This window comes from Protopterus annectens, chromosome 4.part1 (assembly GCF_019279795.1).
Source record: "Protopterus annectens isolate FY-2018-M chromosome 4.part1, PAN1.0, whole genome shotgun sequence".
Lineage (NCBI taxonomy): Eukaryota > Metazoa > Chordata > Ceratodontiformes > Protopteridae > Protopterus > Protopterus annectens.
The window spans coordinates 513,894,930-513,918,252 of record NC_056734.1 but is presented as its reverse complement, the minus strand read 5'-3'; the positions used below and the strand labels follow the sequence as shown (position 1 = coordinate 513,918,252).

General features: G+C 45.2%; 1 protein-coding gene across 1 annotated transcript in view; it reads right to left on the bottom strand.

Moving 5' to 3' along the window:
• Positions 1-23,323, bottom strand: part of LOC122801243 (high density lipoprotein binding protein) — a 1,918,659-nt gene that overhangs the window by 1,269,100 nt on the left and 626,236 nt on the right. Inside the window, exon 11 of the mRNA XM_044070795.1 lies at positions 9,729-9,807. Coding sequence (XP_043926730.1) covers positions 9,729-9,807 — 79 coding nt within the window. The remainder of the gene's footprint in view (positions 1-9,728; positions 9,808-23,323) is intronic.

Genomic DNA, 23,323 nt, shown 5'->3' with positions numbered 1-23,323 from the left:
TCCAGGAGAAGCATTCTGAGAGGCTTCATTCAACACTTGAACAAAAGAAAGTGCTACCATGACTCAAATGTCCTGCTATTGAAAGTACCTGGGTTGTCTGCTCCTCTTCTTATTTAGGCTGCTCATCTACAAAGCTTAAGGTCTGTCCAAATGAGATTACTGCAGAGGGAAAAATGAAAGGAACTCCTACTCAACTCTCTTAAGTTCCAATGGGGAATACAACTGCCTGTATAAGACACGATGCAGCACGTAGGGGGGTGGGAACTATGAAAAAAAAAAAGCATAAGAGCGTTTAAACGCATACATACATTTGCAGATATGAAGGTCAAACAGCTTAAGGGATGAACTCAAAACAGTGACAAATTTCTCAATTTCACTTGAGCAGAGAGTCAGGATTGGGATGCTACTTAACCTTGTTTGCATCTTAAGATGACTGTGTTGCCACTTACTACATCCAAGTCATACAAGTATGATAAAATCCATTGTGTCAAAGACCACATAGTACACTTGTGTACACATACCATAAATGTATATGCTAGAGTGTACTCACTGTTGCAGTCATCACATTTGGGTTTTCTGCCAGAGTCTTGGATTCCTGCGTTGGAGGCTATCTTCCATGACGTCAGGTTGTCAGGGGTATAAAACATGCAGTCGATGCCATTACATCAGTTTGTCTTGCCCCAGATGACCCCCACAATGGGAAGCAAATATGTGTTATGGTTCACCTTCATCAAAAAGCAAATACACCAGAAAACTTGAATATTCCAAAGGAAAGGGAAAGCCAAGAGAATTCAGGGGGCTGGAGGGAGGGTAACCAGGACTGCAACAGTGAACACACTCAAACATCTACATTTATGGTAAGTGCAAACAACTGTACTATGTTCTTCGTATTTCACTGTTGTAGTAATCACATTTGGGTTGATTCCCAAAGGTAAGGGAGGAGGAGGAGGAAGTTAGAGCATTAGGGCCAGCTATTAAGCCCTGCAAGACTGCAGTGGCAAAACCAGCTCTGGATTTAGAAAAAAAAGAGGCATGTGGTAATGCTTGGTGAAGGTATATACAGAGCTCCAGGTAGCAGCTTCTAGGATGCCCCTGGTAGGGACTCTAAGAAAGGCTGCAGAGGTAGATGCAGCCCTGGTGGAATGTGATGTGATCTTATCCCCTGTGGAGTAGGTTTTTCCATGGTACTTGTAGCAGAAATGAATGCAATGGGCTATCCATTTGGAAATGGTTTTGAAATGGCCTTCCCCTCTGCCCCTGCAGCAAAGCTAACTAGCAGCTGTTCAGACTTTGAGAGGCTTAATCCTGTCCAAATAAAATCTAAGCTGTATGTGCACGTCCAGAAAGTGGAGTATTCGTTCTTTATTTTGTGGATTAGGGAAGAATGTAAGCAAGTGAATGGACTGATTTAAGGCCACACTACTAGACACCACCTTGGGCATAAAGGAAGGACTGGTCCTGAGGGAAACCCTGTCTGCATGGAAGATGAAGGGTTCCAATGCCTTGACGGAGTGCAATTCAGACGCTCTTCTTGCTGAAGTGATGGCTAGAAGGAATGCTGTTTTCCAAGAAAGGAATTTCAACTTTGCTGTTGCAGCTGAATCAAAAGGAGTGAGAGTGAGCTTTTCAAATACAAAAGTTAAAGTCCCAGGCTAGAGTAGTGGCTCTCCAAGGGGGTCTTAAATTTTTGGCCCCTCTAAAGTATTGTATTAGAGGGTGAGAGAAGAGGGGCGGCTCAATATTAGGATGAGCTGAAATGGCAGAGGCATGAATTTTAATTGACGAGAAGGATTGGTCCTTGTAGAGCATTTCTGTTGAGTAATGAAGAATATGAGGTAAGCTGGGCACTGTTGTGCCCATCCCCTGAGTCTGGCTCCAGGAACAGTATCTTTTCCACTTTTCAGCATAGGATGTTCTAGTACTAGGCCTCTTTGCCTCCAGAATGATATCTAGCACCTGCTTACTGAAGGATGCTATTGGAGAGCTCAAGGAATTAGCCAGACTGCAAGGTTCATGGTTTAAAGCTGAGGGTGCAGACTCTGGTCCACCTGCTGGGAAAGCAGTGAAGGGATCTGAGGCAGATGCCATGGTTCCAGCAGCGTCATACTGTGCAAGAGAGGGTACCAGTGCTGGCGTGGGCTGTCTGGTGCAATCAGTATTGTCCTTGGCATGTCCTGTTGGATCTTTAGCAGAACCTTCGAGAGGAGAGGCAGAGGAGGAAAGGCATAAACAGAGGATTTCCCAGGTAAAGGACAGGGCATCCATGTTCCGAGCTCTAATGTGGAGAGTCCTTGTGCAGAATTTGTCCAACTGGTAGTTCTGAGGGGAGGCAAACAGGTCTACCTCTGGGAGTCCCACATTTGTTCAAGAGGTTGAATATTTTTGGTTGCAGTTTCCACTCGTGTGGGTCCATGAGATTTCTGCTAAAGTAATATGCCAGAGAATTTAGCTTGCCTGGCAGGAACTGAGCTTGCAGGTGCACTTGATAGCTCAAGGCTGTGTTCCACAGAACCATGGCTAGTCTGCAGAGAAGGTATGAGTGGGTTCCTCCCTGCTTGGTTATGTACCACAACTGTGGTGTTGTCTTTACCAATAGTTATCCTAGAAAAATGCAGTCTTTGAAGGCAGTCAAGGAATTCTGTACAGCTAACATTTTTTTGGTTGATATAGAAGTGCATCTGTCTCAGGTTCCATTTGCCATAAATGCACTGCCCTGCCAAGTGAGCCCCCCATGCATAGTCTGATGCATCTGTTAGGATTTGGGCGGCAGGGGGTAGAGTGAAAGGGAGCCCCTTGTTGTGGTAGCAGGCCTCTGCCCACCAAAGGAATTCTGCCTTTATACAAGGAATGATAGGAATCGTTGATTACAGGTCCTGAAAATGTTGACACCATAGGCTTTTTAGATACCACTGTAGTTTCCTCATATGCAGTCTTGCATATGGAATTAGTAGAATGCAAGAGGTCATGAACTCCAGGGCTTGCAGAATATTCCTTGCAGATAGCTGGGGTTTTGTGGCCAATAATGTGAAGTAGTGTGTCAAATGAACTTGTTTCTCCGAGTGAGGAAAGCCATCTGTGAAGTTGTGTTAAAGCTTGCTCCCAGGAATACAATCTGCTGGCAGGGTACTAGGTGAGATTTCTCTTCATTTATGGTGTACCCCAGAGAGGTAAGAAGTTTCTTTTCAAATGCCATATGTTGTAATAGCAAGTCCTGGCTTTCTGCATTAAGCAGACAATCGTCCAAGTATGGGTATATTTGAACATTTCCCTGCCTGCAAAATGCAATGGCCGGAGCTAGACATTTTGGCTTATCTACTGCACCCATGGTTTTCACAAAGAGAAGTGCAGAGAACTGATAGTGCATGGAGCCTGCCATGAAGCGCAGGTATTTCCTGCAAGATTCCCTTATTGGAATGTGCAGGTAAGCTTACTTTAAGTCTAAGGTTGCCAACCAGGCATCTTTGCCTAGCATAGAAAGAAGCTGTTTGTCAGCATTTTGAATTTTGGGATTACCAGAAAGGTAATTAGAAAAGAGGGCCAGGATAGGACACCAGGAGCCGTCCCCTTTTTTCTGCTGGGACAGGTTGAATAGCCCTGATGCGTACCACAGAGAACCTGCTGTTAGGACCCCACCCACTGATTTGGGGGTAGGTCTGGCCAACCGTTTGGGGTTGACTGTGAGTGGAAGTGGAATCTGTATCTTTGGGAAACTATATTCAAAACCCATTTGTGCCAGGTAATGAGTTCCCAGTTCTTTGCATGCAGGGCGAGCTTTCCTCCTAAGGAAGCAGGCAGTTGAGCAGGACTTGGGAGGGTTAAAGTTAAGTCAATGTACCATTTTTTCGTAGGGGGATGGTTTACTGCTCCCTGCTTTGGAAGCGTTAAGCCCCCCACTGCTTAGACTTCTGCGCAGTCTGAGACTGTAACCTAGGTGGGATGCTGTTCCTGGGTTTGGACTGAGAGGGCCTGTAACAGACTGGAAAGGACCAATTCTTTGAAGGCCAATGTCTACTAAATCTGGGAGGGTGTACTTGTAGGAAATGTTCAACAGTTTGCATAGATTTAGCTTTTTCCTCCATCCTTTTGAGGACTTCTGCTTTGTTGCCAAACAGGCGGCCTTGGTTTAAAGGAGCATCCAGTAATTTAGCTTCAACATGATCTGGCAAGTTTTGCTCATTAAGCCAAGCATGCCTTCTAAGTACAGACCAAGTGACAGCAGCCCTGCAAAATGCGTCAAAACCACACTGCAATGTAAGTTTACCAACTTGTCCTGCAGAATGCATTAAATCCTGTAATTCTGTTTTCAGAGTCAGGAATCAACATCATTTTCTGTTTTAGTCCCATAATATGCTCCTGGTACTTTAGCATATGAACCTGGCAATTTAAAGCCCTAATGGCCAAAGTAGCAGAAGTGCATACCTTCTTACCCCATCTGTCTAAGGCTCTACTATCGCTACCAGAAGGGGTAGGAGTTTTGGTAGCAGTAGTCTTAATGCCTTTTGTTCCTTGGAAAATAGTCTCTGGATCCGCAGTAGGATTCTTGAAAAGGAACTTGAGAGTCAGGTACTTAATACCCATCAGGTTTTCTGGGAGCTGGAGGTAGTGTCTGGGGAAAGGCTAGATTCCAAGAAAGCATCATCTACAATGTCCAAAACAGGAGGGATAGGCTAAAGGCCTATGTTGAGGAGGGAGTAAGAATTCCCCAAGCGTCTTTTTGGAGTCAGTTATCCAGGTTTTCCCAGTGGAAATGCTCCCTTAGTGTGCAAGGTTTCACCAAAACAAAAATATTCTGGAGTGGAAGCAGAGGGAATGGAATCCTCTGCATCAGAATTCTCATAGGTACACGAGGCAAATCCTGGTAATCACAGAAATAACAGATTCCGGATCAGAAAAATCAGTAGGAAAATCAGTTCTAGTTCTCAAAGGGGGAAGGCTGGCTTCTCCTAATTAAGGTAATAAGGTATTCAGCCTTTCTAAACATTTGTTTTATAAGCATATGGGCCTGAGCATGTGGTTTGGACATCGGATTTCTAGGCGTGGTGAGAGTCTCAGGCCTAGATGAAGATGACGTCAGTTTAAAATGCAAGTCTGTATGCCTGAATACACCCACAGAAGCCAGTGCCTGCACAGCAGCTCAGAACCATCCAAGGTAGAGACATCTGCAGGTTCCAAGTCTAAGAAGCATCGCGCAGCATACCAGACTCCAAAGGGGTCTCAGTCTATGCCTGCGAATCTGAAGTAGCGGCCATCAGGGACTGCAAAAGCGCCTCACTGAGTACCGGTGGACTGGTGACTAGCTTAACGGAAGTGTCAGGTGTTTTGGACCTATGCGGTCTGTCTATCTTTACGTTTTTTCGGAAGATCGGTAGTCGGATGGCTTAAAGCCATTTCTAAGTACTGATAGAGTATCAAAATAATTTGCCGCAAAGACGGCCTGACAAATAGTTCAAGGGTTGAACAAGGCACAAAGCAGACAGTGAGGGACATCGTCTGGGCCTAAGCAGGGAATGAAGTACACATGAAAATCTTTGAGGTATTTGCTTTCCACAGGTAAAACAATTAACTTTTACGGACATCGGTTGGAGCAAGAAAAAGTACCCCAACAGGGTACTTATCTTTTTGAAAACTTTGGTTCTGAAATTCGAAAACTAAAATTTCAGGAGTCGTCCGGCCGGCACTTGCAAACTGCTTCTGCTTCAGGCACTGCAGTTTGCAAGAAAGATTGATGTAATGGCATTGGCTGCAGGTTTTATACCCTTGACATCATGGAAAGAGTGACAGCATCCACAGATATCCTAAGACTCTGGTATTCAGGCCGGCTGAGGGCTACCTGCATTCAAATAACCCAAATGTGATAACTGCAACAGTGAAACCACCGACACACCCCCTGACACACACCCCCACCCCGACACCCCCACACACCCCCACACCCCCACACAACCCCCCCCCACACACACACACACACCCCCGACACACATGTATATGGGTACCACACCACTTTTGATGACCTGCGCACTCAAGACTCTGGTGCCAGAATTTAGTGTAGGAAGACAATTATGTGTTGAATCCAAGGAAAGTAGCAGTGAGTAGTAATGCCAAAACTTAAGTTTACATCAAACGTTTTTCCTGATGTTCCTGGCTTTCCTGTTCTCCATGTTAAATATGAGCTTTCAGTAATTATGGCCCTGTTCTGCATCATTAACGATGCTGTAATAGTAAACAGTAAAAGTAAAGATACAACTGTCTTTAGATTTGTCGCCCATAGACTAACTTGAAAGTGATTTTTTTGCAAGGGGATACAAAAGAACCATTTTGGAACCTATAATTGAACTAAAAAGTACAAATGTGCCAGCAGTTAACAGGCCTTATGGGAGTGTGTTAACAAAACCTATGGACAACAAATCTAAAGACTGTTCTATCTTCACTTTCACTGCTGACAATTACAGCACTGAATGTTAGAGAGAACTGGGCCATAATTACTGAAAGCTCATGTTTAATGAACATCCTTGGAGCTCCTCTGTGTGTACAGGAAAGGCAGGAACATCAGGAGTTGGATTGTAGGTAGGCCCTGCCCACAGGATACAGGCATCAAGTAGTGTGGAGCCACAAAAAAATGCAAACTTCATTTCAGGACATAAAAAAATGCACCTCTGCACATCAACTCATACCTAACCCAAACAAAACCTATTACTGCCTTCAGAAACAAATAATCCAAACCTGGACAGTTCCCTCTCACAATCTAGCTCTCAAAAGAAACCATAATACAGCACACTAGCCAGGCTAAACTACTAGGTGTCTCAGTACCTAAAATTTGACAAGCATCTTGCAACCAAAAAAGTTCACGCCAAATTTGTCACCCTCTACAGGGTGAAAACATACCTCAGAGTGCCAGAATAGCCACTGCTCGGTCACACCTTTCTCCCCTCCTATATAGATCTCAAATATTCATAAACCTACACAAGCCTGAGCTCAACAGCCTTGAATCCTGCTACTACAAAATCGCCAAGTCTGCTACTAATCAGCCTTATAAGACTCTCCACTGCACTGCCCTCTCCCAGCTTAACTAGTTAGAACTCCCTAATCTTTTATCACACAACCAAAGGATCATGGCCCACAAAATAATACATCAACCCAGTATCTGCCTTGCTCTCTCTAACCTTGTCCAACCCAGTACCATTACTCTGTCTCAGATCCTCCAAAAGGCTACTGTTAAAGGTCCTCCAAAAGGCTACTGTTAAAGGCATCACTCCCACAACTACCATGGTGACTCCCTTTACTCCCACAAAATAGCCAAATTGTGAAAGGCTTCCACCCACAGTCCATCACACAAAATCCTCACCACCTTGAGTTCAAACTCCTAAAAAAATTACCTAGCCAAACACTGGCTTTGCTCTTGTCATTCACCAGGCTAATTTTACTACCTCCCATACCTTAGCCTACTTCATCTCCAACTACAGCCTCCCCCCCCCCCCATCTTTGCTCTAGCTCTGCTGACCCATGACAGCTTGCACAGTTTTAATTTGATCGACAGAATTTTTTTTTATTCCAGACATCCTGCGCATAGTTAACTCCATGCCTTTCATCACTTACAATTTTATTTATACATACACCACCCCCTACACACCCACCTATACACAGTGATTTTATTTTACTTTGTGCACACTTTGTAATTAGTATTTCTAACAATTACTATTTCTGTTTAAGCTTACAGACACTGTATACATTTGTACTACTGTTTGTATTCTATACAGTCTACTGTATTATATTATAGTTGATGTAAGCTTCGTTACTGCTTGTGGAGCTTTTCTCCCCAGGCCTCTGCTGAAAACGGGCTTCTGGCCAGTTAACAAATGTAATAAACTGCATCTTTGTCTGCACATACAGGAGGGAGACATGTTTTTCTGCACATATTTAAAGAAAAATTATTAAAACCAATGCAGGAGGTGACTAACTCAATATAGGTGGCTTACAGGACTAGCTGCAATGACAAGCATTTTATGTGGAGAAACGCTCAGATTTAAGAGAAGGATTTCTGGCCATCTTTCTGAAATTAGAGCCAAGTGCAAGAATAACACCGACTGAACACCTGCAGCTACACAAGACAGACACTGGCTTCAAATTACTGACAATGGGGACCTTTTAGAACTGGAAGGAGACAGCCCTCATCTTTCAGAAAAATGTGTACTACTGTGGCAACTGAAACTTAACTCTTAGAAAACCGGAGCTTTATTATTGCTCCATAAAAAGCATACCAAATTGCAGAAAATTGCCCCGCTGTTTGAGACTGGTAAGGGACTGATTAATGCTGACATTACTTGGTTATATTGTGTTTAAAAGCAAATATCAAACACTGTACTACTTTTAGCACTAAGTTGCAATGTTATAAAGGACATACTTTAGGTGATTCATTTATACATTAATCATTTTTGATGGCTCCACAGTAAATGCTACTTTAGATTTTAAAATGAACACTTGTTGCATTTTTTTCTTTTAGGCAGAGAGTCTGACAGTGCCACACAATGTGCATGGGGCATAGTCTTTTTTGTTTTTAAAGGGTGCAATTACTCAAGTGCAGCCAGACTCCCAAACTAATTGTTTTCTTAGTTAGATGCTATACTTTAACAAATCCCCCGTGGCCTTAGTGCTTTATTTAACATTTATCACTATTTCCGGCTGAGCAATTTTTTTCATCCAACTTGGGTTTTCAGTTGTACAACTATACACTAAACCTGATTAAGTATCTGATACGGAAGAGATCTTTGTTAAACGTGCATTAATATTTATTCTGGTAAAGGTCTATTGGTAGATCTTTTAGTTATACAAAGTGTTACCAAACTGGTGTTGGATTGTAATTTGTCTCTAGCTTTCTAGATTCTATTTTAGTTGGCCCATTTTCTGATTATGCTATGTTGTTAAGGGGGACGTGGCTAAAGGAACAATTTTAATGCTTTTATTGCTCTTTAAAACCACCCTCCAACTACTCCCTTGCTCCAAATAACCTGATAAGGAATGTTTTTGATGCTTTTCATTACTGAACCAAGTGATCCTAGTAGAGTATAAAGGATACTACATTTTTAACTCAACTGTGGACTACCTGCTATTTTCTATTTGATTATTTTTTAGCACATTAGCTATATTTTAGTTTGATTTATATCAAGTGACATTTGATTTATATCAAGTGACCCAAGTACATAATTTAGGAAGTGAGCATCACACCTTCCACACTCTGGGTTTTGTTCTTGGTTTGGCCTCTTAAATTAAGCTACAGTAAGCACAGCCCAACAGGAGCTTCCATTTCTGAAAAAGCACAAGGGATACTGGAACATACATATACAGTTGGCTTGAAGCAGTGTAAAAATCCTCACCTTTAGCAACCTGCCTTAAGTTTATGTTCTTGCCACATCACGACAAGGAACACATTTCTCACGGTGCATCCAGTGACTTTCCTACTTGTGCTTATTCCAAATGTTATTGAAAATTAAGCCTGTTGTGCCAGACTAAAATCACATGTTTTGGTTACATTACTTGACAAAAGCTGCTGTCATGCAAACCATCTTCTACATACCTAGTTAACGGTCATCAAATCTGTCAGTATTGTATAACGCTTCTAGACTTCAGTTAGAAGTTTCAGTTCTTCAAAGAAATCGTTATACCGTAGGAGACACAAGGCTTAGAATAAACTAAGATCAATACGAGTTACAGAAAAATGAAACCAGTATAACACTTACTGTTGGCTCCATTCTTTCCTATGAGGTGACGATGTAGTTTGGGGTCAACAGTTATCTCAGCAAAGTCCATGCGGCTGATCTAGAATAAAGAAATGCATCATAAAAACTCTTTACATTAATCCAATACCTTAAATTTTGATGTCACTGGATCCCAAAGTGATGGAAGCTTGTCAGCAGTTCTGACTTGCCTATAAACTCTCTTATCAAAAGTGAAAAATAGATTTCAAAAAATTTCTGCCCAAATCATTTTTACACTGCACTACAGAGGCATGCATACGATGTCACTTTTAAAGTCAGAGATGCAGCTCACTTCCAAGCCAGTGCTAAACACGTAGTCACAAATTAAAGGTCAGCAGTAAAATAGTATTAACATTTCTGACCAATTATTAAATAAATGAAAAACCACATTCTTCCTCATTCATTTTTAACCCTCTCCTACAGAGAATCAACACCTAACACGAGCTCAATGAACAAAATGTTACAGCAGTGTACACACTTTACATTTCCTTTTTGGGAGTCTCATAATATGAGAAAGTTAGCTACTTCTCTTAGCCACTCCATACTGTGGTCAAAATTTTAATTTTTCTGAAATTCCACTAGGTTACTCCAAGCAAAATAGTGACTGTTGTCCAACAAATAGCAAAAGAAATGGAAATTTAATGGTGCAAGTCTGAAGGAAAGGGTTACAGCAATCCAACAAGTGCAGCCAAAATGTGAAGCCATCCAATTAAAAAGCTGGTTCTGACAATAGTGGTGAAAGTGCTGGAGAATCAGCTACAACTTAAGTGGATTACTGGCTAGGTGTGAGACGCTTGGAAGCAAGTTTCTGCATGATCTGCAGCGAATCACCAAGAAGCGGTCAAGAATCATATTACAGAAATTCAAGACAATGGCAGCTGTTGGACAGATTGACTAGGACAGTTTGTGCAAAAGAAAACAGACTACATGCATGACTCCAAGTAGGAAAAGGAACAATTTTGCAGAGACATCACTGGGACTCAAGTGATGTGTGCTACTGACAAAATGATAGGAAATATGAGAAGCTTGGAGGAAGAATTATTGTTCAATTTCTCACATAAGTACAGATGTGCAAGATCTTAACATACCAGCAGATCTCCTACTTCTCACTACTGCAGCATTCTATATATTCTGGATATACTGCAGAGGACAGCCTAATGTCCAGTCAGCATACCAAAGCCTTTAAACCTTCCCAGCTTCACAAGTCAGACATGTCCTTCACGTGTGGAATAAGAAACTTTGACAAATGCCTAACCCTCAAAACTAAAGCTCCCCAGGAGAACTAGAACAGCAATATGTCCATCCAGGAAGGAAAAAAAGGATGAAAGAAACTCCTCTGCCAGCAATAGAAAAAAAAGTGGGGGGCAGGAGGGTAGGACCAAATACCGCAATAGTGAGAAATAGGATATCCACTGTTATGATCTTATATAACTGTACTATGTCCTTATCACAGCTGCAGTACCCTGTACTTGGGAAGAGTACAAAACCTAATGTAAAGTATGGGAAGATTAAGACAAGCCCATTAAGTAAAGCCCATGCAAATCCTGGCCTGGTAATTACATCCACCTTACAATGCTTTGTAAAAGAGTAGACCAAAGACCAAGTAGCATATTCCAAAGATGATGTAGCATCCACACCCTTGAATAAAGCAACTGAAGAGGGTACTGCTCTAGTAGAATGGGTACAGACTAAAGACAAAAGCTTTTTGCCACGAACAAAAGGAAATGGGACTTAGAAATTCAGGGGGAGATGGTATGCATACACAATGCCAAATCAAAATTTCCCAGCATTAAAAGAAAAAGTTGGTATGCATACACAATGCCAAATCAAAATTTCCCAGCATTAAAAGAAAAAGTTGCTCAGATTCTGATACCTTTTGTCTTGTCCAATTAATATCTGAGCAGTCTATACAAATCCAAGGTGTGTAGTACCTTACTATTCGACTGCGGAGAAGAGGGAAGATGGACTGAAGGACAAAGATAAACTACCTTTTGCAAGTAAGACTGGGCAAATATTGCCTAGTCAGGATGTGCCATGCTGCGACTCCTACCAAAGGCAGAATACTGTAATTAAAATCAAAAGATGTTTCAACAAAGTATTAGTTTAAGGGTGTGCACACTTGAGCAATCAGCTTATTATAATTTTATTTTTTACACCCCCCCCCCCCAACAGATTTTTCAATTGAATTGTACAGGTTATAAGTAACATTAAAGTTGGGAAAAGTTTTGAAGTGATTTATTGTGGTCTCATCACAAAAACCTGGCATTTTAACAGGGGTGTGTACACCTTATATCCACTCTGTGGCCTATTCCCATGTTGCAGTATTCTTAGTGTGAGAGAGTACCACAGCTTAGGAATGAAGAAAGGTGCAGGTAGAGGTAGCAGATTCCAGAAATCCCTGCAGGATTGCCCTGGCAAAAGCTGCTCTGGAGATATGGTCCAATTTGTAGTGTCTGGTAAAGGTGTGAATAGTGGACCAGGTGGCTGCCTCCAAGATGGAGCCTGTGTCCAGGCCTTTGAAGGCTTTGGATGATGTTATGACCCTAGTAGAGAGTGTGCTTTTATCCCCTGAAGTCAGCCTTGCCATGATAGGAACTGCAAAAGCAGATGACTTGTTTGGAGACTACCTTGCCCAGGGCACTGGGATGGAAGGACAGTTTATTAGATTTCCTTATGGACTTAGTTTTGTCCAAATAAAATCTTGGCTTCTGTGCACATCCAGGGAGTGGAGCATTCCGTCACCGTCATTGTTGGGAGAGGGAAAGAATGTGGTCAGGTGGATGGACTGATTTAATGACAGCTCGACCACTTTGGGCATGAAAGAAGGGTTGGTGTGCAGGGTCACCCTGTCTTTGCAGAGATAGTGTAGGGGGACAGGTCATGAGTGCCTGTAACTCTGATGCCCTTCTAGCAGAGGTGAGAGATACCACAATGGTTTTTCATGTGCACATTTGAAGTGTTAAGAGTGGGTTGGTTCAAATGGGGCCAGTGAGTTTTTCTAGGATAAAGTTTAGGTCACAAGGCAGTGGAATGGGCTTCTTTGGTGGATTGATGTGCAAGACCCCTTTCAGAAAATTTAACATCTAACCCGGAGAGTAAAGTGGGGGGGGGGTCTAAGGGTAAGCAGGCAGAGACTGCAAATAGGTGGACTTTCACTGAAGAGTATGAAAGGTCTGCCTTGATAAGCTCACGCACAAGCTAAGACTACAGGGACATCCACTATAAAGGGATCCCCATGTCTTTGGAGTCCTCATTTGGAGAATCTACCATTATAAAACAAAGAATCTCCTTTTATTAGGTTTCCTGGCCTCCCTCAGGCCCGAAAGCACGTCCTCATAGTGGTGTCTGAAGGGTATTAACAGCTCATCACCCAGAGTGTTAGACATAGTATTTCCAGGTGAAGGTGGAGGAGTGTTCCTTTCTGCTGTAAGTAGGTCCACCTCATGGGGTAACTTGTAGTGATTGCCCTTGGTGAGGGATAGAAGGGGGAACCAATGCTGCCTTGGCCAACAGGAAGCCACCAGCAAGATTTTTGACATGTCACTCCTGATCTTCAGGAAGACCTTCTGAACGAGAGGGAGCACATACAGAAATTGTCCCTTCCATGAGATGGTGAAGGCATCCACTCTCCAAGCTAGTGGGGAGTGGTTCTTGGTACAAATTTTTTTTCAGTGGTCTGTTCTAGGGGGAGGCAAACAAATCTAGTTGAGGTATCCTCCACTGGTGCACAAACTCTAGAAAAACTTCTCTGTTTAACATCCACAAATGATGCAGCGAGGATGATCTGCAGAGAGCAACCGCCTGGTGGTTGTCCTGGGATGATATACAGGATGCCTGCAGAGATGTTTTGGGAGGCCATGTCCCAAATCTGGATTGCTAGCCTGCAGAGGATACAAGACTTGGTCCCCCCACCTGTTTACTGATGTACCACATGACTGTGGTGATGTCTGAAGATTTGAAGGGGACCTGGCTGAAGGATGGGAAGAAAAAAGTCTTCAGTACCAAAAGGACTGCAGTCATTTCTCACAATGATGGGTTTTTTTTCTGGCGGGGTGACTTATCAGTTTTCTTGCACCTTGAGGCCCTTCACGGTAGCTCCCCAGCCCAGGTCTGATGCAGCTATGTTAGTGTACTGAGCTTTTGTGGAAGATGAAGGGGAAGTCCTGAGTGCATCTGAACATGTTGGATCCACCATCTTAACTCTGCCTTTAGGCAGGGTAGGAGAATAGTACAGTTGTGTACACTTACCATAAATGTAGATGTTAGAGTGTATTCACTGTTGCAGTCATTACATTTGGGTAATCTGCTGGCAGGTTGCCCTCAGTCAGCATTATTTTATTTATTTTATTTATTTTACATTTGTTGACCCGGCTTAGTCTTAGTGGATATATGTCCATTTTATTAGAGGCGGGGAAAGAAAACTCCACTAAACACAAAAAATCATAAAAAAAATAAAATGTAAAACATTAATTAATAAAAAAAAAAAAAAAATTATAACAAGTTAATAAGATAAAGAGAACAAGAAAATTTTTTTTTTTTTTTTTTTTAGGTGAAAAGTGAAGGGGAGAAAAGGAAAAAAAAAAAAAGAAAAAATAATCTGGATTAGTGCAGGAGCAGTTTATTGAGAGCATGATTAAAGTCTTGGGTCCTGCGTCGGTTGCTGTCCCTTCCATGGTGTCAGAGGTATAAAACATGCAGCAGACACCATTGCATCAGTTTTTCTTGCACCAGATATCAGGTGCCCCCCAAATGGGGAGCAAAATATATATTTAATTAAAAACACAAATATACCTCCAAACAAAAGCAAATGCACCAAAAAGGCTTTTAAGCACAGCAAAAGAAAGTAGAGGTATTGTAAGAGAAAAACAGGGGGCTGGAGGGAGGGTAACCAGGACTGCAACAGTGAATAAACTCAAACATCTACTTTATGATAAGTGTACACAACTGTACTATGTTCTTCGTGTTTCACTGTTGCAGTCATTACATTTGGGTAGATTCCCAAAGCTATGGTTGAGAGGATGAATTTATACAGCATTAGGACCAGCTATAAGGCCCTGCAGGACAGCAGTGCCAAAGCCAGCTCTGGATTTAGAAAATAAAGGAAAGGCTGTAGAAGTAGATGCAGCACTGGTGGAATGACATCTGATCCCCTGGTGGATAGTTTTACCATGGTGCATATAGCAGAAACAAATACAACGGGCTTATCCATTTGGAAACGGTCTGCTTTGAAATAGCCTTTCCCTCTGCAGCAAATGCCACCAGTAGTTTAGCTTTTCTTAGAGATTTTGTCCTGTAAGTAAAATCTAGGTTGTCAGTGTACATCCAATGAATGTAGAATCCACTCCCCCTTGTTCTGTGGATTGGGAAAGAAAGTTGGCAAATGAATGGTCTGATTAAGAGCCACAATGGATACCACCTTAGGCATGAAGGACAGATTGGTCCCGAGAGACACCCTGTCCGCATGGAAAATAATGAAAGGCTCATCTGCCATAAGAGCCTGTAATTCAGAAATCCTTCTAGCTGAAGTGACTGCTAAAAGGAAAGCTGTTTTCCAGGAGAGAAATTCTAAGTCTGCCATAAGCAGTTTGCTCGAAAGGAGGGAGAGGGAGTTTCTCTCATACAAAATTAAGGTCCCAGGTAGGAGTTGGAGGTCTCCTGGGTGGTCTTAAGTTTTTGGCCCCTCTGATACACTGCTTTAGCAGAGGATGAGAGAAGAGGGGAGGTTCTGTGTTGTAATGAGCTGAAATGGCTGAGGCATGGATTTTTATGGAAGAAAGGGACAGGCCCTTGTGAAGCATCTCAGTTAAGTATTGTAAAATGAGGAATATTGGGCACTGCTGTGCTTATTCCTAGTGATTGATGCCAGGCACAGAATCTTTTCCATTTGCCAGCATAAGATTCTCTAGTACTAGGCCTGCTCGCCTCCAAAATGACATCCATCACAGGTTTGCTGAGGGATGCCAAGGGTGAATTTAGGTGATAAGTCACGCTGCAAGATTCAAAGTTTGGAGCTGAGTGTGCAGAATTTGGTTGCTCTAATGAGACAGTAAGGGGTCTGAGGCAGATGCCACGGTGGAAGGTGTAACAAAGAGCAGGAGTGGGTACCAGTGTTAGCGTGGCCAGTCTGGAGCAATCAATCATTTTTGGTTTGTCCTGTTTGACTTTTAGTAGAACTTTGGAGATCAGAGGCAGAGGAGGAAAGGGCATAGACTGATAGGTTTTTCCAACTGAATGATAGAGCATCCACTTTCCAAACTTTTTGTGACGAGTTATTGTGCAGAATTTGTCCAACTGAAAGTTCTGGGGTGAGGCAAAAAGATCCAGGTCTGGACCCCCCCCCCCCATTTGCATGTCAACATCTTGAAAATCCATGGTTCCAGTTTCTATTTGTGTGGGTCCATGAGATTTATGCTTAGTTTGTCTGCCGGAGTATTTGGCTTTCCTGGCAAGAATTGAGCTTGTAGTTGCATTTGGCAGGTCAAGGCCATGTTCCACAATGCCATGGCTAGTCTGCATAGGGGGTGGGAATGAGTACCCCCCCCCCTTGCTCATCTATGTACCACATAACTGTGGTGTTGTCTATTAATTGCCCTGGATGAAGGTAGTCATTGAAGGCTGTCAGTGCATTCTGTACAATTAGGATCTCCTATGAAGGTGAATTTGATTCGGACTCCATTTGCCCTGAATGCACTTCCCTGCCAGATGAGCCCCCCAAATAGTCTGTAGCGTCTGTTTTGGTGGCATGTCTCTGCCCACCATAGGAACTCTAGTTTCAGGCAAGGTATGATAGGAATTAGAAGTTATGTACTCACCATAACGTTCCATCTGAGTAGGTGACTTCATTTGGATGCAACCTGTGGGTATCGGATCCGACCTCGGATCCGAGCCGGCATTTCAAAAGCTTAGGCTCAGAGCTCCTAGCTCCTCCCTCTACCCATAACCCCTTGCCAATCCCTGACTGACCTCAGATTGAGTTTGCCTATATAATACTGACAACAGTAACTGAACAAAGCAAAAAAATACTCTATGCATAAAGGTCAGGGGGATGGAGGGGGGGACGGTTGCATCCAAATGAAGTCACCTACTCAGATGGAACGTTATGGTGAGTACATAACTTCTAAATCTGAAGTAGGCAGACTTCATTTGTCTGCAACCTGTGGGACAGAGTCCCCAGCTACCTGAATCTTGGGCGGCCGTCATGGAAGGATGTTTCGGAGCACCGCTGAACCAAAGGATGCTCTTCCTCTGGAAACTACATCCACCTTATAATGAGAAATAAAGGTATGAGGTGAGGCCCAAGAGGCTGCCGCGCAGATATCATCCAATGACACACGGGACTTAAAGGTGGCTGACATGGAGACTGCCCTAGTAGAATGAGCCGTAACCCTCTGAGGAGCAGGCCTACCTGAAGTGTCATAAGCCTGCAGAATACAATTAGCAATCCACCTCGATAGTGTGACTTTAGAAACTGCTTTACCCAAAGCAAATTTAGCAAAGGAGACGAACAGCTGATCTGATTGCCTGTGACCAGCTGTTCTGTGAATATAAAATCGTAATTGTCTATGAACATCCAAGGAATGCAGTTTGTATTCTCCTTTGTTTGAGTACTTGGGGAAAAAACACAGGTAAGTTGATTGATTGGTTGATATTAGATTCTGAAGCTACCTTTGGAAGAAAAGATGGATTGGTCCTGAGGCACACCCTATCTGGAAAGAAGAAAAGGTAAGGCGGCTTGACGCATAAAGCCTGAAGTTCAGACACTCTTCTGGCTGAAGTGATAGCTACTAAGAAGGCAGTCTTCCAGGAAAGGTACTTCAGGTCTGTAGACGCTGCAGGCTCGAAGGAGGAGCAGTAAGGGCTTGCAGAACTAAAGATAGGTCCCAAGGTGGTACAATGTCTGACTGGAGGCCTCAACAAAAAAATCCCTTTAAGAAAGGTTTTGCACAATTTCGCCGTCATAAGGGGAGCTGTCTCATGGCCAATGTGATAATGAGAGATGGCTGCCAATTGTACCTTAATCGTGGAAGAACTTGCCCCTTGATGAAAGAGGTCTGTTAAAAAATCCAGCACTGCCGACATAGGTGCTGAAAAAGGATCCAAACTTTTCTGGACCGCCCAAATAGAGAATCTCTTCCATTTACTCCGATAAACCTGCCTAGTGGAAGGTTTATGAGCTGACACTAGAATGGCCTTGACCGGTGACGAGATACCGGGAGTCCTAATTAAGGATGGAACTGGAGCAGCCAAGCTGTCAATTTCAGGGTGCGTAGATTGGGGACCGAAATTCCCAGAGGATGGAGATGAGATCCGGAATCGGATCCAGAATCCAGGGTGGATTCACTTTGTGAGACCATACAAAGGGGAACCAGGGTTGACGAGGCCAGAACGGGGCAATGAGAATCATTCTGCTCCCCAAACTGTTGGCTTTCTGCAGAAGCCTCTGCATTAGAGGTAGTGGAGGGTAGGCATAAAGGAGACCGGGAGGCCAAGCATGCACCAGCGCGTCTCTCGGGAATTCCCCTGGTGGGGGAAGCAGAGCGAAGAAATTGTCGCATTTGGCGTTTGAGTGAGAGGCAAAAAGATCGCAACAGGGTTGCCCCCAAACGGCAAAAATCTTCTTCACTACCTGAGGATTGAGAGACCACTCGTGAGGGGAAAGAATGGTGCGACTGAGTTTGTCCGCAAGGATGTTGGATTTTCCCAGAATGTGCGTTGCTACAAGAAAGCGTTTGGTGGAAATTGCCCATTCCCAGACTCTCATGGCCTCTCGACAAAGGGGATAGGACCTGGTTCCTCCTTGTTTGTTGATGTACCAGACTACCGACATGTCTGTCTGGATCGCAATAGTCCCTGAAGGAAGAACGTGGTGAAGTGCTTGCAACGCTAGAAGCACCGCCCTCATTTCCAGGACGTTTATATGCAACGAAGTCTCTGTGGAGTTCCACGTGCCTTGGACAATCTTTCCCGCAGAATGCCCCCCCCACCCGAGGCAAGAAGCGTCCGTGGTCACTGTGGCTCGGGGAAATGCTGCACAAAAAGGTCTCCCTGTCAGAGGCTCCGGAGATTGAAGCCACCAAAGAAGGGAATCCTTGCATGCTTTGCTGACCGCTATCGGAGTGTTGAGAGAGGAACAGAGAGGGGACCACTGAACTTGAAGGGTCCATTGAAGAACCCTCATGCGTAGGTGCGCATGAAGAAGCGGGATAGCTGCCGCCATCGAACCTAGGGCCCTCAGGACTGAAGCTGCTGTCGGAAATGGTTGCAGGACCGCTGCGACATGACACTTCAGGTTGGAAATTCTGTCTGGGGTGAGGAAGGCTCGCATTGACCTGGTGTTTAGTCTTCCTCCTATGAAATCTATAACTTGTGCTGGGTGCAGTAAAGATTTCTCCCAGTTGACAGTGATGCCCAGCCTTGGGGCTATACGCAGGAAGTAGTCCCTGGCTGAGCACAGGAGATGCCTTGATGATGCCGTTAGGAGCCAGTCGTCCAGGTACGGAAAGACCTGTAATCCCTGGAGCCTCAGGTGGGCCGCTACAACAGCTAGAACCTTGGTGAACACCCTGGGGGCTGAGGTGAGACCAAAGGGAAGGACCCTGAACTGATAATGACTGGCTCCCAGCCAGAAGCGAAGAAACCTCCTGGACCAACTGTCCATGCGAATGTGGTAGTAGGCGTCCTTGAGGTCGATGGAGCACATCCAGTCGTTCTCCCTCAAGAGGGGGAGTATAGATTGAAGGGTGACCATCCGGAACTTTTGCTTGGTTACTGACAGGTTCAGCAGGGAAAGATCTAAGATCGGTCTTAAGTCCCCCGTTTTCTTTGGCACTAAAAAGAACCTGGAGTAAAACCCTGACCCGGTTTGATCTGGGGGGACGCACTGGATAGCTCTTTTTTTCTAGCAGCTGTCCGATTTCGATAGCTGCTGCCTCCCTTTGGTCGGGTGGAACATCTGGGAGGCTGCGAGATCTGGGAACTTTGAAAAGGGGAATTGTATAACCTCTGGATATCACGCGAAGCACCCAACGGTCTGTTGTGATGGACTCCCAAGAAGTTAGGTGCCTCAAACGCCCCCCGACTGCCTCCAGAGACGGACAGTCGGGCAACCCTTCAGGGCTGCTGCGTGGGTCTATCAGAGAAAGGTTCTCTGGACCCAAAGTTGCTAGGAGCCCCCCTGCCTCTAGGACGGCGACCTCCCCATCCTCCTCTGCCATGGAAGGACTGGTTATCCGGAGCAGGTTGGGACTGCTGCAACTTCCGGAACCACATCTTCTTCTGTCCCTTTTGGTTCTTCGAGAAGGACCTCTGGGGAGCTGAGAAGCGGACTCCGACGGCAGACAGCGTCTTCCCATCCTTCTCGCTCTGGACTAATGTTTCGCGAACAGTTTTGCCAAACAAGGCAGAACCATCGAAGGGGGCATTCGCGAAAGTCGCCTTGAAGGGCTCTGCGAAATCACAGTGGCGGAGCCAGGCCTGCCGCCTCATGACTAGGCCTGCTCCGCTGGCTCTAGCGGCTCCCTCGGTAGCGTGAGAAAGCAGCCGCATAGATGTATTAGAAACTGCTCTAAGAGTGGCCATTCGGGTGGAGTATACCTGCTTATCCTCACCCGACATGGACTCTGGGGGAGATGCAGCGTATTCTTTAATCAGATCCCGCTGCATCCTGATGACGTGTGCCATGTAGTTCAGCGCTCTCAAAGAGAAGGTTGCTGAACTGAAAACTCGCTTCCCAATGCGATCCATCGAGCAGGACTCCTTGCCCGGAGGATGCATAGAGGGACTCTCCTGGGCCAATTCCCTCTTAGTGGCTGCAGCCATCATCATGGCATCTACTGGGGGGCCTTTGCTCCAGTGAGTGCGGTCCCGGAGGAAAGGATACGGTCAGGGCGCTTGGGTACAGGCTCAACGGTGTCCGGATCCTTCCACGCTCTGATGGATATAAGGTCCACCAGAGGATCAGCAGGAGGGGACACCCAAGAGGTAGATGGGCCGCCTCGAATGCCTCCAGGAACACAGACTCGTCTGAGGAGGCCTTGGGGCAGACCACCCCCTGATCCTCAACATTTCCATAATGTCTCCAAATGAGACTTCCTCAGGGGTGATCTTGGGAGCCTTCCCTTCATCCAAGTCTGTGTCTTGTAACGGACTCGGGGAGTCCATGTGCCTCCTTTGCACTTACGCTTCCGAGGTACTTCTTCGGGGCTGTCCGAGGAGTACTCTTCGCAGCTGGATGTTCCAAGTGAACTACTTGGGACATCGAGGCGGGCTGTCCCTGGGACCGGCTGGTGGGGCCTGGCCCAACTGCAAGGGAGCGGGATGGAGCCATGGCAGGGACCGGGGTCCGGAAGTCCTCAACAGTGCCCTTTCCACTACGTCGAAGGCAGAGGGGAGCCAGCTTCTCTAAACCCCGAGCCGACCCCACTGGATCCGACGCGGATCGGAGCTGGAGCCGACCGTCGGATCCGAGACCGGTGTGCTCCGACCTAGACGGAGCCGAAGACACACCAGCTCCCTCGGATCCGAGGCTCGGTCCTCGGCTCCGAGAGGTCGGGTCCGGAGCACTCAAGGGATGGGACGGATCCGAGGTGCGCCGACCTATCGGATCCGACCCACCCCCGGATCCAACTCTGCCCGGCGCCGACAGCTCCGAACCCATGGTGTGGGTCGGAGAAGGAGCCAAAGGGGCGAAAAAAAGGGGTCGAAGCCCCTCCCGGATTGGGGGGGGGGCCTAGGAGCACTCCCATTTGCATTTGGGCCTGGATGAATTTCCTCATCATCCGGTCCATGTCTGCTTCACTCATGGAGAAGGTGGATCTGGTCGAGGCCACCAAAGCGGATCTAGAGAGCCGCCTTGGGGACCTCGTTGAAGGGCTAGCCTCCTCCTCGGGCCCAGGAGAGAACAGAGGGGAGTGGAGCCGAGGAGGAGGGAAGCTAGAAGGCACAGGAGAGGCCCGCTTGGATGGAGGAGCCGAACTAGAAGTTTCAGCTCTCCGTTTGTGGTGCCTCTCCCTGTGCCTCTCCTTTTCTCGCTCCCTAGAAGACTCTCTCTCCTCTGGCATTTTTGAGGGAGGTTGAGTCCCAGCCGGTGGAGGAGAGCCCACAGCAACTGTTTGCTGTGTAGAAGGGGCAGAAGCCGAAGCGGTATCTGGAGGGAGAAGTCCCGCCAGAACCAGCTTCGACCTCCACTCCCTCAAAGCTCGGGGCTTGAACCCTGCACAAATGGTACAACCAGATGACAGGTGTTCAACCCCCAAGCATTTAACGCACCGAGTGTGGCCATCCGCTGGGGACAGCTTATGGCCACACTCGGTACATTTAGAGAATACTGCCTTATGGGCTTCAGACATGTTAAGCCCTAACAGGCCTAAAAACACACACACACAAACTACGCAAAACCCGAGAAAAAAATTAAAAAGATAGAGAGGAAAGCCTAACACAAACACTTCTAACTAATTAAATTAAAAAAGTTAAAGTTTTTCAAAATTTTCCTGTCAGAAAACTTATCTGCACTAGGAGCTCAAGGAATCCGTCGCAACTTGAAAGCGGCAAACGAAATCTGAGGTCAGTCAGGGATTGGCAAGGGGTTATGGGTAGAGGGAGGAGCTAGGAGCTCGGAGCCTAAGCTTTTGAAATGCCGGCTCGGATCAGAGGTCGGATCCGATACCCACAGGTTGCAGACAAATGAAGTCTGCCTACTTCAGATTCATTGTTTCCTGACTGTGATAATATTGACTCCATAAACTAAGTACCACTGAAGTTTCCTCATATGCAGTCTTGCATATGGAATTAGAAGAATGCAGGAGGCCATGAACCCCAAGGCTTTCAGAATTTGTCTTGCAGATAGAGTTTTTGTGGCCACCTGTTTGAAGCAAGTCACCTCTGGCGTAAGGTAAGCCATCTGGGCAGTTGTATTCAAGCTTGCACCCAGGAATGTAATTTTTTGAGAGGGTACCAGCTGTGATTTCTTTTCATTTTATTAAATTTAGCACAAAACCAACAGCAAAGTACGTTGTGGTCAGGGTCTAGGCAAGGAATAAAGTACAAATGAAAATCCTTATGGAGGTATTTGCTTCCCACAAGTAATGCAATTATTAACTTTAACTGACATCGGTAAGTAGCAGAAAAAGTTTCCCCAACGGGGTACTTCGCTTTTAGTTGAAGACTTCGGTTCCGAAACTCGAAAATGAAAGTTTCAGGAGTTGGCCGACTGGCACTTACAAACTGCTTTGGGCACCGCGTGGCAAGAAAGACTGATGTAATGGTGTCGGCTGCATGTTTTATACCCCTGACAACCTGACGTCATGGAAGAAGGGACAGCATCAGACACAGGACCCAAGACTTTGTTAATCAGGCCGACAGAGCAACCTGCCAGCAGATTACCCAAATGTAATGACTGCAGCAGTGAAACACTACGAACATCTGAATTTTCTAGAAATTGGTTGTGTTGGGACCACACATTTTTTAGATGCCACTGTAACTCTCATGTGCATCCTGGGTAATGGTGGCTGCCATAAGGCCCAGAAGTTGCAAATTGTCTTGCTGATAGTTGGTGGACCTGGAACAGAGTCTGGAAGTGG